This window comes from Ammodytes marinus, assembly GCF_949987685.1.
Source record: "Ammodytes marinus genome assembly, chromosome: 5".
NCBI classification, from domain to species: Eukaryota; Metazoa; Chordata; class Actinopteri; order Uranoscopiformes; family Ammodytidae; genus Ammodytes; species Ammodytes marinus.
In genome coordinates this window covers 22,604,074-22,619,909 of record NC_137234.1, presented here as the reverse complement: position 1 = coordinate 22,619,909, position 15,836 = coordinate 22,604,074, and the positions used below count along the sequence as shown (strand labels likewise).

Here is a 15,836-nt window from a genome sequence, read left to right as displayed (position 1 = left end):
AGGTCCATTCTCCCCCAGCAGTCTCAAAAAAATCCTGAGGGAAACACAAAATGTACTCTTACTGAATGTGAAAGCATAACCCTATGCCCTAATTTGTAGCGGGCTGTCAAAAGAGGCTCATAATACCGTTAGTTTTGGTCAATTTCTACTAGAAATTTGGTACGCCCGCCGCGCGCATACTCTTTATCAGCTTTTTACCACCGGGCCTGAAAAAAATTCTAGGGGAAACACTGTAAGCCTTCAAAAAGCCATCAAAAAGATGAATCCTACAGCGTCCTTGTAAGAGTAAAGAGCTTGTCTACCGGTCCACCAAGTTCATCCTTAAATCAAAGGTTTGGGAGTGGACCAAACTCCTTTTCTTTTTCCCGAAGACACCAGTAAGAACACACATTCCACTTCACCAGTAGGATGGGCCAGGCTATGTGTCCTCTGAAGGGGTTGTGTCCATTGGTTCCCCCAAAGCGCTCCTGACCGAAAACCAACAATCTCCCCATGGTTAGCAGCTCTACTCCCCCCGCTGAGAGCAGCTTAAGCAGGACATGCTGCTGTGATCAGATGGTACAACTACAGTTGATAGAGTTGATCATCAATCTTCACCTAACGTCTGGTAAACACGCCACACTTATGAACTACATTATAACCAAACATGGTGTTCATTATGGGGCAGTGCGTGACTGCAGTCAGAAACACAGCTCCCACAGTCATAGTGCTTTTGCTAAATCCCACCACCACCATCAAAGTAGAGGGTCAATTCCATGAGGGGTCCTGGTTTTTATTGTTGCTTCAAAATTAAAAAATTGTAACAGAACCAAACAACTGCTCCCTCTGGTACAGCACCTGGCCTCCTCTCTCTCTCTCTCTCTCTCTCTCTCTCTCTCTCTCTCGCTCTCTCTCTCTCTCTCTCTCTCTCTCTCTCTCTCTCTCTCTCTCTCTCTCTCTCTCTCTCTCTCTCTCTCTCTCTCTCTCTCTCTCTCTCTCTCTCTCTCTCTCTCTCTCTCTCTCTCTCTCTCTCTCTCTCTCTCTCTCTCTCTCTCTCTCTCTCTCTCTCTCTCTCTCTCTCTCTCTCTCAAAGACCAGCCTAATGTCTTTACTGTACCTGCTCTCAGACCAGTTGACTCAAAGTCAACCAAGCTAATATGACTCAAAATCTAAAATGATCCCTCTGAAAATACCTGGTAATAGGTTTTCCTGATGGTAAAAGGGTATATGGTATAAAAACATATTTGACAGGAGACTTATTCTCTCAGTACTCTAGGAGTGCATAGCAGTAGACCTGAGTTTGTACAGGGCATTTACAGTAACCTAATAGTCGCAGTACACGGGGTCTGGAATATCGCCTATACCCTTGTGAGAGGATAGGGGGAACCGCCTCTCAAGAGTTAAATAAACAGTGACAGGAGGAAGAGGAAAACAAAACCACAGACTATCTCTCTATCTGTGAAACCCAGACTCTCTCTCACTGCTGAGCCCTCAGCACTCAGCAAGATCAACCCCTCTCTCCATCCGTTTACTTCTCCTCCTCTCTCCCAGGAACGTGCCAAGACAAACACATAGGCTGAGTATATAGTGAGCTCAATTCACTGTCTGTCTTTGTGTGCTGAAAAAGAAAATCCAACCTCTCCTACCGAGCTGGATTAATATAAAGTTACCAAAAGTCAACAGAATCCATTTATCACCCACATCTTTAGGTAACTGACTTTGCTCAGTTTGTGCAGTTAAAAAACGGAAACTTGTTTTGTTTTTTTTCCCTTACCATAGACTTGGTGAACGGTCTGGCCAGCGTGAAAAGGAAGGTCATGAGCCACCAGCTGCGGTGAATGGAGGTGTACATCATGTTCCCAGGATGCACCGCGTTGCAGGTGACACCGTGAGGCGAGAGGCGGCGGTGGAGCTCGCTGCTGAAGAGGATGTTGCAGAGCTTGGCCCGGTTGTAAGCCAGCATGGACCAGTACTCTGTCTTCTGGGGGCACAGCAGAGCCATGTCCAGCTTGCCACAGGAGTCCAACAGGTCTGTGAACCTGAAAACATAGTCCAGATCAAGAGTAGTTAGAGTCTGTGTGAGTGAGTGTGTGTGTGTGTGTGTGTGTGTGTGTGTGTGTGTGTGTGTGTGTGTGTGTGTGTGTGTGTGTGTGTGTGTGTGTGTGTGTGTGTGTGTGTGTGTGTGTGTGTGTGTGTGTGTGATTGTGAGTGTGAGTGTGAGTGTGAGTGTGTGTGTGTGTGTGTGTGTGTGTGTGTGTGTGTGTGTGTGTGTGTGTGTAGGCTTCCTGCTGGCAGATGTGTAGTGCTGGCTGCATACAAATCAAAGACGTGACATGATGTTCTTTAATTGCCTGCGACAGAGCTGTTAAACTCCAGATGTTTGACAAGGCCCCTTAAACATTACACTACTCGTTGTGTTATTATGCAGTCACACAATAACATCACAATACACTGGCACACAAAAACTACACTCCCTGTGTGTCATGTTTCGTTGAGGTGTGTGTGTGTTTGTGCGTGTATCATGTTTCGTTGAGGTGTGTGTGTTTGTGTGTGTGTGTGTGTGTGTGTGTGTGTGTGTGTGTGTGTGTGTGTGTGAGTGTGTGTGTGTGTGTGTGTGTGTGTGTGTGTGTGTGTGTGTGTGTGTGTGAGTGAGTGAGTGTGTGAGATGGAGGGAAAGAGAGACCCAAAACCAGTGGAACACATCCTACATATTAATCCAGTCATTAGAAAACAACCAATCAAAATGTCACCAGGTTTCCTTGTTGTGATTTTACAAGCTCGCTGCCTCTTGTTTACTGTCGCCTTCCGCAACATCCTTGCTTGGCTAAATTACAACATCTGCAGGCTTTTCATTTCATGTGCTGCAACTTCATAACTACTTTAGCAACTAGAGGTTGATAAATCAATTCGACCGCGTACCAAGGTAGTTTTCCCTTTCCGGAACTGTTCACATGCAGTAATGACACTTTATTCTAGCTACAGCTGAACGTGGTTTTTACAGTGATGTTGGAATAAATGAATTACCCTGCCACATGATTCACACGACCTTGCGCAATAAAATTGTAAAAGATTTTGTTTACAAAAAATATCTTGTCCGTACATAAAAGTACGGAGGGCAGAGCTGCAGCTTAGATCTATCAGAGGAAGTTTCATTAAGGAATGTTATCTCCCCTTGTTTGACCGCATCTGATGCAGCACTAAGGCAAAGTGAAACCTGTGTCGGCTCCAATTCCACAGTAAGCCCCTGTGGTGGAAACTGATAAAGTGTCCAGCCATTACCCCGGTGTGTCCATCTCTCCCACCCCCTGTCCCTTATAGGTCAATGCCTTATACCAGCGGACAAGGGGCTTAGGGAATACAATATGCTGCCAGGTCAGGGGTCGCACACTAACTTGTGAGGGGGAAGGCTAAGTGAATAAACGGGAATATCAGCGGAAAACCGAAAATAACACAAACGAAAAAGGGGGTTGTGACTTCAACAGATGTAATATAGGTTCTGGAATGAGGTGGGACAGAATGGAAGATGTAATATGAGATATTGTCTATTTCCGCTCCTTTTTCCCCCTCCCTCTAGTATCAGTGTGTAACTGACTCTCTCTGGTCCTGTGTATAAGCCTTCTTTGAAGGGGTTAAAGCCGCTGCTGCTGCTGCTTGTATATAGAGGAGAGAAGGAAAGGTGAGTGTATGTGTCGGGCAGGCCGGAAATGAGAGAGAAAGGGAGCTGTGGCTGGGGAGAAGAGTGACGAGAATACCAAAAACATTATTTGGCAATACAGTACACATTCTGCCTCCTCCAATAGCATCCTTACCCACCAAAACTTGTATGAAATCACTGTTCTTACTGGGGTAGGCAAGTCTTGCATCAATCAAATGCTGTCAATACTCCCTTCCTTCAGGACATGCTATATCCCAATATGCTTTCCCTACTCTCTCTCTCTCTCTCTCTCTCTTCCTCTTGCTTTTGCTTTTTCCTGCAGCATGTAATGGCAGCGTGACCCCAAGTGAATCTGTAGTGTCAAAGCAGTGTCCCCTCCGCTGCTCTTGTCCTCTCATGCATGGCCTGGTCTGTATAACATAAGTCATATGTGGGGCCCATGTAAGAGTGCTGCTGTTTGATCTGCTAGAATAACTCTGCTTATGTTCCCCCCTTGTCTCAGGTCACTCTGCCGAGCTCCAATCAATCACTCTGCTTGGCCGTCTGACTGACCGAAGCCAGGATCAATGTCCCCAAACACACACACACACACACACACACACACACACACACACACACACACACACACACACACACACACACACACACACACACACACACACACACACACACACACACACACACACACACACACACACACACACACACACACACACACACACACACACACACACACACACACACACACACACACACACACACACACACGCGCACTGATTCTGAAAAACATGGCTCAAGGCTTGGGCTCACAGATCACTGCAAGACATCGTGCGCTTGTCTACTGTATGACAGAAGGCTATGGAGTAGAGTTCTCTTGACAACGTGATAGACTTGGAAAACAATGGCATGAGGAGGGGAAAAGAGGCTGAGTCAGGGGGTTAGACTGAAAAGGAGCAGATGCTTGATCAAAGTAAATTTGAACTGATAAGTCCATCCATCATGTTGATGATACGGTTAATTCATGGTGACAGCGTGTGGAGGGAAATGAGTTTTCAGTGAGTGAGGCTGTCATGTTTGACATTATGCATCGAGTCTGATCTATCAGTTTCTATAGTGAAAACTAGCCATTGTAGCGGCTATAGCTGCATGAGCGGAGTTGAGGAGCAGTTGGACCAGGCAGGGTATAGGTTTGGGATATTACTGCTTGAACTCAATCAAAGTGACTGTGAATATGGCTTAACTGTGAATGTTCAGGGAAACAAGGCAAACATCGAGATGGTGCTCACGCTCAACAAATGTACCGCAATCTGCCGTTTTGTCAAGTAGATAGAACTAACATTAAAGAATATTGTGTAGCAAAATTAAGATACCAGAAGAGTGTGGTTATGTCGCTAAAGTAACTAAAAAACTATGTAAACTGATGATGACCATTTGACTGGAAGGTTTACTAGGTAGGTTAAAGAATTTTAAATCAGTATAAATAAAACCAGTTATATTTAGTGGAGTATGTGGTCAAACTTTCTCTTTTTCAGCTCAGGTTGTCTACACTAGAGTCTAGAGTGGGAGCTTATCTCAATTGTAGGGAAATAAATCTGTTCAAGTGGTGAGGCTCCAATACTTTGTACCTAACCGGCTAGAACATTTCGCTTAAAGGTGTCGGTAAGCGATCTCTGTTTATGTTTATACTAATCACCCAACTTTTTTTTTCAGCGCACACACAACGGACAGGTAGGGTGTTGAGTAGATAGCTGATTCTGACAAAAAGTGCTCTGGATTGCAATCGCTGAGTATGCCTTTAATAAATGTTCTATCATTATCAGTAAAAATCATTATATCTCCAAACCCATGCCCCAAAAGAAAAGGCAACCAAGATGATCTACTCTACTGAGATCCGAGAAGGGATAAAGATAAAGAACTGAAAATTGAAATAAAACATAAACCATGCTGCATAGGGGCCAGGTTATTACATCTTGCCTTATCATGTTTTCAGTATAATAATTTTTTTTTTTTTATCGTGGAGCGAGTCTCGGTTTGGTTTTGTCTCTGGAACATGTATGATATTTTACACATAACTACCATTGGTTTTCAAACTATTCCACTGATTTACAGGTGTAGTTAATGTGCCAAGACGATCCAGCAATGTGCTAGCACAGGCAGGGAAGAAGAAGAAGAAGAATAAAAGGGAGCACTGCAGGATTCAGAATAATGAAAAAGAAAATCTCCGTTGAGGAACACTGAGCGTTAACATGTGTGTATTTGTTTTCAAGGAACAGGGCAGCATTAAAACTTACGAAAAGTAAATTAAATTAATTTCTGTTTGCACATCATAATTAAGGATGAATAAGGATGAAAAACATTTCGATTTAAGGAATTCACAGGTCAGGCTCATTATTTATTTTAATAAAAATTTGATAAAAAAAAAATATAATAATAATTTTCACTCCTTTATGCCTCATTCTAAAAGTGCTCTAATGAGACCCTGTAGATCTACTAATAACAAGTCAATAATTAAGTCAACCTTGGAAACATTTGAACCTTTTTGCCTGGTACATGCCTAGTGTGTTGTCTTTACCTGTGGGACTCGGAGGAAACCACCACCACGCGAGCGGGGGCCGAGCGTCGCAGCACATCCTGGAGACACTGGACAAGCAGGAAGTGACCTAGATGACAGATCTGGAAGGTGGACTCCATGCCGTCCTCCGTCAAGCCCCAGGGCTGAGTGCACACAGCTGCATTACAAACCAGAATGTGTAGAGGCCTATGGGGGCAGAAAATAAAACATGTTTGATTGCTTATTGACTATAAGTGAAAACAGAGAAGACACAGCTACATAAAAAGGGATTTTTATACCATACTGGGGCTGAAAGAGTGGTAAGGAGAGACGGGAAGAAGAACTTAAAAAAGAAGAGGATGGAATAGTGAGAAGCGAAGGCAGAAAAAAGGAAACGGGGTGTCTTATTCCAGAGAGTGGTCGGCTTTAGAGGTCTGCAGAGACACAGCATCGGTAGTGCTGATATGATACAGTGTGGTTTCCAGTGTAACTCCCCATGGCTCGACAGGTACTGTAGATACCGAATACAGCTGGCTGGAATCCAAGAGCAACAACACATTGAAAAGCGTTTCAACACACAAGGGTGGTGGAAGTAATGGGTGTTGATACAGGCTCTGTGTAACTACTCCGAGTAACCAAAGCCATCAACACATCGACTCAGGAAAAGCAGCTGAGAAAGAGAGTGCAGATCAAAATAAATACACGCACACGCGCAGGTCATGATATGAAAAACCACTGACTTAATTCAGGGGGCCAGTACAAAAGCATATGCTTTGGCACACGCAAGACACGCCACCATGCAATTTTCCTTCTTGCAGACTTTGTGTGGGCGCGTGAGTAACACTCCCCTCTCACGTGCCAGTGAACGGGGGATTGCTGGATTGGTCAGGGCAGCAGAAGAGATCCTTGTCGGTGACAGCGTCGCTCCAGTGGGCTCGAAACCACAGTAACACAGTCGAACAATCCAAACACACCCCACCAATTTTTAATTTCTTCCATTAGAATTAATTATGAGGCCGAAGGCAATTTGTGTACCCTGTGTTTAAGACTGCCTACTGGATTAATTAAAAACTGGATGCTGGAAAATTAATGTGTGAATTGTTATGCCTTGCTATAATGAGCCATCCAATGCCATTACATAGGAGTGTACTGTACGATCACCTTCAGGCCTCCGAACACACAAGGTTCATTAAAGAGCACAAACCTAGTCACACAAGTCAACTTAAAGAATGCCGACCTCAGCACATTTTTTCGACAGGGCACATACCAGCAGCGAGATATTCAAATTTTCACCCACGATACAACAAAGTTAAGGAAGTCTAGGTAAAAATTTAAATTAAATATCTGTAAATGGATGACCTTTGTGACTTCCACTCAAACCTGATCAAACCCAATAAAAGAGTAAAACACCACAGTCACTGTTCTGCTGTGAAATGGTGCTCAAAAGCAGACAGAACACATTGGCTGTTTTTGGCCCGGTGTTCCCCTGTCTAATAGAGTGTGAAGTACAGTGACATTGCGCTGTCCAAGGCAAAACTCTTGGGTCTGTCACCAACTGACTGGTAGCTGCACAATAACACCCCAGGCATGAACTCCTGACCCTAACCCCTCACTGTAGCCCATGTTTTAAACTCCTCCCTTTTTCAGTTACACCTCTTCAGATTTTGACTTGGTTTGTGTCCAATTTTTGTGACCTCACGCTGTAAAGAACAAATTCTAAAAAAAAGATGCAATGTGTCACTCAGAGTGTAACACCAGGTTGTGATCAAAAACTCCAATGAACAACTTTTCTGTGGTCAGTGGAGCGATTTCCCCCACGCAGCTCAGATGAGCCTCTATTGAGTCTGCTTGTAATGTAAAAGGCCTGTTAATACAACTGCCCACCAGTTAGTCCCTCTCTCATAAGCGCAGGTCTAATGAATGTCTTTAATAGGCCTATTGCAGCGTACCACGGTCCCACTTTCCACATTAAGACCTCACACAACACTGTGCATGCTGTGCAATCTCAGCGCTGGTCAAACGAGGGTGTTAACTACCAAACAGGGAGACATAACTTTATATATTTACTTTAAATAACCCCCATGGGTATGACCCCTGACCTCTATGATAATGGGGGCCAGCAGGAAGAGATTGCCTGTGTGAGCTGAGCTCAGACTGCTGGTCATTAACATTGCACTTTATGCAAAAGGCAAACTGGCACTGGCAACGCACACATATGGACATGCAGACACCACTATGCCTGATCCATAAACCAACAAGGCAAAACCTGTAAAGTGTAAAAAGACACAACAATTTCACAGCCATACGGTCATCGTAATGCAAAGGAATGCAAAAAAGGTATACAAATGTGATCTGGCTTGCGGGTTTCTATGCACACCACCTATTACACATTATATGCTTGATATTAGAGCAGGATAAATGCTGTTAAAAATATATAAAATCACAGAGAAAACAAATTGCATGTGTTAATTACGGACCGTTCAGTAGAAATTGTATTAGGGGCATTCTGTCAGCGCTGTCCTCCATCAATTACATCCCGATGAAATTGCACTGCATTCAACAATATCAATATCCAGGTAATTTCATTTCAAAGGACAGGCAATTAAAGCAGAATCGGGGTCAATGGAACACAAAGCAGCGTGAAAGCCACTGACTAAAGCACTTAAAAGCAAGGGAGTGAGAAACGAGAGAAGGAAAAGAAAAAGACTCTGATTACATTTCACCTGTCAATGACACGCTGCAGGAGCATTATTGTGTGTGTGTGTGTGTATGAGTGTGTGTGTCTGTTAGTTTTCTTTGTGTTGTTTACAGAACTGTGTGTGTACGTTTTCTGAGTGAGTCTGTCCATGTATGCACATATGTGCATGCATGCGTCTGTGTGTGTGTGTGTGTGTGTGTGTGTGTGTGTGTGTGTGTGTGTGTGTGTGTGTGTGTGTGTGTGTGTGTGTGTGTGTGTGTGTGTGTGTGTGCCGCCTGCGTGTTATGCCTGAAGACATACGTGCAGTAATAGAGTGGTGGTAGACTCAGACAGCTGCCCAGTGCCATTCACAGCTCACAGCTCCCAGCATCCACTCTGCTCTGTTCGCCTTCTGATGAGAATTAATGTACTCTGACGTCCCCTGGGACTCCCCCACTCCCCCCCCCCAACCCAAACAGCACAGCTAATGAAGAAATACAACCTTGCCAAAATACTGAGGTAGAGAGGGAGAGAGCAACACAGACAGAGAAACACTGAGACAACATGAGAGAGAGAGAGATAAACTAAGGCACATAAACAGATCGGGGAAAAAGGGATATGCAAAACTAGGAGAAGAATCCTGGGGAGAGAAGGGTTAAAGAGAGGTCAATATACGTCAGTGTGGATGTGAGCGACACCTTTAAGAGATGGGAGGGATACATAGGACACAGAGCAAGGGAAGCCATCCTGAGGTTTTGGCTTTGACCCAAGACACGTGTCCTGGATGGCCATACCCTGCCCCAGGGCTGCTACGGGCAATGACTGCCCTGCCTCTCCCCAAGGGGCTCCCCTGACACCAACACCAACACCCACGCACAAGCAAACACACACACACACACACTCTCGTACCTAGAGACCTGCGTGTGGATGAGCAGTATGGATGATATGAATACATGACCCCAAAAATAGCAACTGTGCGATTGCCATGGGACGCAAGACACATGCCGCAAAAGCTGACCACCACAAAAGTAAGTGCCATACAGTCTGGTAGTCTGCTCGACCAATGTCAAGCAAATGGACGCAAATAGACACACTTCCTCCTGGGGCCTTGTCCATATGGTGTCCATCAGTAACATTTTGGATGTCCTTTATTAAGGATGTGTATTAGATAAGATATGGTCACAATGATCAACCTGATGGAGAGAGCCTGCTAAGTCATCTTTGCTTTTTACTTAGTTTTATTTGAATTATTTTATTCCTTATTCTTTCTGAGCGTGCACCATTATGTGCGTTTATGACTGTGCCTTTAGCACAAGGAGAAAGTAGAGGTTTAAAGGCTAAAACCTTCCCCTACTTGAGTGAAATACAATCTGCAGAAAGGAAAACATTTATTTTTTTGGTTTATACTTACAGTTTCTTGGCCTTGAAAGACTCGGCAAACTCCCTGACACTGCGCAGAGACGCCAGGTCGCACATCATGGCGTCCACTCTTGCTTTATGCTGTAGAGACAAGGAACACAAAAAAGTACCATTGTCAAAACCAGCACTTACAGCCAATCAAAATTAGTTTTATTTCGCAAACTGCCACTGTTACCCTCACTATCATCACCTTGAGTAAAAGAAAACGCTAATCACAGAACAATGATAAAAATGTTATGTTGTTTCATCCTGTTTACAAATGTTATCAACAGGCCTCCCCAGTAAGTAAAAAGTCAATAAAAAATAAGACTTAAGGATCTCCCTATGAGAAACAATTAAAACGTCTGTCCATCTTAAAAGAAGGATGGCAGTGGCACCTCCATTGTTTTTTATTTTCTTTATCCAGTTCTGGGGTTTAAAGAAGGAAGGATGTCGTATACTGTAGATATGTAATGTTAATATATTAAAGGAACATTTGCTATTTGCTATTAGAATATGGGCAATATTAATACAAATTTAACATTTTCAATTATATGAAAACAGTGCTGAGACAATGTCACAGTCTCAGTTTGTGTGTGTGTGTGTGTGTGTGTGTGTGTGTGTGTGTGTGTGTGTGTGTGTGTGTGTGTGTGTGTGTGTGTGTGTGTGTGTGTGTGTGTGTGTGTGTGTGTGTGTGTGTGTGTGTGTGTGTGTGTGTGTGTGTGTGTGTGTGTGTGTGTGTGTGTGTGTGTGTGTGTGTGTGTGTGTGTCTGTGTGTGTGTGTGTGTGTCTGTGTCTGTGTGTGTGTGTCTGTGTATATGCGTGTCCCATCTTACACCATATGTTGGGAGACAAGGTGGGAATAGGAGTGTGGAGGAGAAAGATAAATGACTTAAAGAATGAATGCATAGCTGCATTTACAGACTGGAAAAGACAAGGCAAAATATTCATCATCTCACGGTAGCATTCTGCTGCAGGGCAAAGGCCTCAGCAGCAGAGAGACACACGCAGGCCTTAAGGAGCACATCTCTTTAATCCCAGCATACAACCATGTATTTTATAAGTGTTATATGTCCGTGGTAAAGCTAGTATACTTAAGACTCTTTCTCCCCGTTATCTTGTCTGTCTTTCCCTTCCTGCCCTGCCCTTCCCTTGGCCACCTTTAACATTCTCTACATCTCTCATTGCACCGGCCCTCCTAACAGGACAATCCAGATTCAATCTCCCTACAACATATGAGCTCTTTCGGGACCTCTCGGTGTACGGGTGCGTGCAGCGTCAAGCGAGGGAGCGTGTTCCGTACGGACTAACGGTCCATTAGACTCATCCCTCATGCTGGAAGAGGGGGGCGGGGGGGGTGGGGAGCCAGATATTGCTCCCAGGACTCCTAGCTTGGGCTCTCTGGTGTTCACAAGCATAGGTATTCAGGTATATTCCTTGACGCTACCTATCCCCTTCGTCCCTGCCAAGCACTTTCCCTAAGGAACACAGTCAGCTCACATTACCCCCCCGGAAGAGCGTTCGACGTTCACCACTGCTGTTCTCCCTGTCAGCCCTTTCCGCTGATCTGATCCCCATATGGGAACGTCTTCCCCCTCTCGCGCGCGCCTGTCTCCGTTCAAGCCCAAATGTACATGACACTCCCAGCAAGGACGCTCCATGGAGCAGTGAGCACAAAGACAACAAGGAAAGGGTTAAGAGCGCCCTTCTGATGGGAAATGGGATTCTTCAGGCATTTTACAGACGCCTAAACTGCCCCGGGGCGTATTTATATATGCATACACACAGGCACACACACACACATACACGCACACAACAAATTCCTAATGTTGTGACTCAAGGGTAAAACCCACAGCATCACACCATTATCTATGCCTGAATTATTCTCTGGCTGCTACTCTATACCATTATATAGGTGCTATAACAAAGTGTTAAACGGGCTGATTATGGCTATTATAGATATGATTATGGGGTACCTGCTTATATGATCCGCACACAGCAGTAATCACAGGTGAGAGGAGACAACTGTCTAATTTTATGACTTGTATATGCAGCATTCACACTCCTGGCCACTTTTATACAGACACAAAATGGGAGTAACAGTGAAAGGTGTATGGAAATGGCAATCGTAAAAAGTGTAAAATTAAATATTTTGGCCACCGAAGTAGTCGTACAATAGAGTGTGAGTGGACGTAGCGATGTAATGAGAAAAAAACTTTGCATTATCAATGTGTGTAAGAAGACAGTGGTTCTTTTGAGATGGGGGAATTGAATTCTACAGCGAATTTAAAAAAATTAGACATCATTCCGAACAAGGTCAGAGCGGTAAGCACGGTGGTAATTAACAGGTCAGTAAAAGGCCCTCCTCAACAGGGTAGCCCTCCAAGCGTGTACAACCAGCAGAGAAGATGAGAGCAGGTGTCAGCTTGACGAACACATATCCCCTTCTCTAGAGACAGAGGGGGGGCAAGGGAAGGAGAGCTGGAGTAATGGGAGACCAGAGGGAGGATAGAGGGGGGGGGGGCACTGGAGCAAATCCAGCAGGGAGAAGGTGAGCAGCCTGCCTGCCCGCCTGCTCGCCTTACCCTCCCCCCTGCAGATTGAAGTCTTGCGAAGAAAATAAAGTTTATTGCCTGGAAAGAGGGGGGAAAAAGCATGTAAAAAGCATTAAAGCGATGGAGGTGAACAATTAGACAGATGGCCAGGTTTTGGAAGGAGGAGAGGGGGAAAAAGAGAGAGAAAGAGAGATGCACAGACGCAATCGTTCAGGGCTTTTTATGAGGACCCTGACAACTCCTGGCCTCTTCAAGGACGAAGGAAAAGTGAGAGGCAGCGAAGCCTCTCTGGTTAACTCCGGGAGTAATCGCTGAGTGTGCAACAGCAACAGAGCTCGGCTCGGGGTGACAGAGCTCACACCGCCCCTGGCTACACACAACCTATCGCTCCGTCGTCTAAACGCAACCAAAAAAAGGCTAATTATGAATGAAACGTGTGTAAATAAAGCGGCACATCTTCGAAAACGAGGACCTGCATGTCCATGTTTTGTGACTTTGCATCCGCATAAAAAAGAGAGCAGAACGCAACGGAAAGCAACAAGGTCACCGCGACCATAACACTGGCATCAGATCTCCCTCTGTCCTCCACTGCTGCCTGCCGCCACCTCTCACCCACACCTCCAGCCTGTCAACCCAAGAGAACAGGCAGCTGTCTGTAACATGACAATGACCTGCTTGACTTTCACTAGGGAGGAAGGCAAGTCGGAAGGGGAGTGGGGGTGGGGGGGGGGGGGGGGGTGAAAGAGGAAAGTGCCACTTGGCCTGTGTAGAGTGAAGGAAGTTGGCCTCTGCAGAGCTTCTCCTCGTCTTTCTCTCCCGGTGTTTTCCGTCCGTGCAGAAGGGAATGACATGGATGGAGAGAGGGAAGCTGCCCTAATACAATTATAACTGAGGCCATCCAATCCAATAAAATGAAGAGGTATTAGAGCAGGGGGAGCCCCCATCCTGTTCAATAAGACACTTGGACCACTCTACTAACTCTTAAAAACACACACATGCAGGGGCGTACTGGCACACACACACACCCACAGACACACAGGTACACACACTTCGCTGACCCCTTTAATAGCATAGCAGCCACCCCTAATGGACGCAAGCAAGTGGAACCGCCAAATAATACACTGTCTTAATGCACTAGCTTCAATCTCATCCCCCCTCTCCCCTTATCCCTCTCAGCCTTCTCCCTCTCACACTTTAACCCGCGCTGCCCCCTCACCAACTCAGCTCCCTCCCTTATAGATCAACCAATGCAGGGGGACAACACTTACGAAATCAAAAGCAGCCCCGTATACAAAACACTTAGCCCGCAGACCCCGGTTAACACCGCAGGCCCGGAGAAGGATGGTAAAAAGAGAGGGAGTCAGGGAAGACAAAAAGTGTTCCATTTGTTTAGTTTGATGTGGTCTCCTAAGATACTTGATATCGATATGAAGCAGACGCGATATCACACGGCCGCAGTGTTTCCCACTAATGTATCATTCCGTGGCGGGCCGCCACACTTTCATTTTGCCCCGCCACACTTTCATTTTTTTTTTTTTTGATAGGCCTAGGCCTATATGTAGCCTATATTTTACTATTTAAAAAATATACATGTATACATTTCATTTGCAATGCGCGAGTTTCACTTGGAAGCAATAGCATTTCCGCATAAAAATCTTTAACGTGTGATTCGCGCTGTGAACTCAAGAAACAATATTTCCTTCAATCATATTATCAAAGCGCCGCTTGAGGGATCGAGGCTTCAATCTCCCCGAGTCAATCAGCCCCTCCCCCTGCGGTGTCAACACGCGCTGTGACTGTATTGCCTTCAAGTAGCCTACGAGAAGAGGTATCAGCGCATTAATTTGACAAGGATCATATGAAACTTATTGAGGTAGCCTAAGTAGTAGGGATGCACCGAATATTTGGCCACCGAAAAAGTTCGGCCGAAAATGGCAAAATAAGTCATTTTCGGTTTCGGCCCGAAACAGTTAAAAAGCCGAACAACATTACCGAAAATTGGCGAACTAAATGACACTAAGGAAATATGTTTTTAAAAGAGCTGCGCGCTGGTAAACCAGGAAATGGCAGTAAAGAGAGACGTAACCGTGTATGCGAGCCACGTCTCTTTGTGAGCGCGCAGCAGGAGCAGTTTGGAGCGTGCATGAAAATGTCAGAGTCCAGTGTGGGAGAATTTTTTCAAACTGGATGAAACACGGCGCAGACAGTGCAATGCTTAATGCAGCATAAAGTTAAAACGCTCGTCCAACACTGATGTTTAATCACCATAGAAACACAAAAGCCTTGCGCGAGCGAAGCAGCGATTCACCCGGTGAAACTCTGTGACAGTGTGACAGATGGTAACGGTGTCACTCAGAGTGACACCTCGCCGGTGAGGGCCGCCGCGCAAAAAAAACTTTAGTTTGACATCTAAAATGATAACCGGAGATATCCTGTCCGTTAGCGCTGTTGGGGGAAAAGGCTCCTACGGTCTGATTGCATTTCTCGAGCCTGAATACACAGAGCCAAGTCGGCAAACTGACAGCGCGACTAAATACATGTCCAGCAAGCCGCCTCCCTCCGTTACTTTCAGTCTACAGACAAAAAGGTTACAATCACCTCCTAAGCATGGACATCGTTTAAAGCCTCTCATTGTTATGATCAGGGCTTTGAAGCAAATTCTGAAGTCTGAACATTACGGTGGGAGCTGTGGTGCAGTTTTTTTAGAGCAACTCAACCTGCACTGCAAAAAATGAAGAACGGCAATAGGCCTAAGTCAATCTTTTTGTAGATTCATCCTCATATAAGTCATGAGGTAAAAATCAGTGAGAGGTTCACAAATTAATTCCTAGTAAATTATTAATTTTACTCTTAGATTTGAAGGTTTTACTGTTTAATTATTTATTTAGGGTTGCTTTTTAGTTGTAGGCTATGTTTGAGGAGAACATTTGGGAGTTCATGTATGCAATGTTGAAGTAATTGACTAAATAATAAACAAAACTGCAAAAGCCTCTTTCGGTATTCGGTTTCGGCCAACTGTTT

At 44.9% G+C, this 15,836-nt stretch overlaps 1 protein-coding gene across 1 annotated transcript in view; it reads right to left on the bottom strand.

Moving 5' to 3' along the window:
* The window catches only part of wwox (WW domain containing oxidoreductase), a 135,464-nt gene that overhangs the window by 87,118 nt on the left and 32,510 nt on the right, over positions 1-15,836 (bottom strand). Inside the window, exons 6-8 of the mRNA XM_080028396.1 lie at positions 10,274-10,362; positions 6,207-6,392; positions 1,754-2,018 (exon numbers count right to left, since the gene is read on the bottom strand). Of these exons, the coding sequence (XP_079884522.1) occupies positions 1,754-2,018; positions 6,207-6,392; positions 10,274-10,362 (540 nt within the window). The remainder of the gene's footprint in view (positions 1-1,753; positions 2,019-6,206; positions 6,393-10,273; positions 10,363-15,836) is intronic.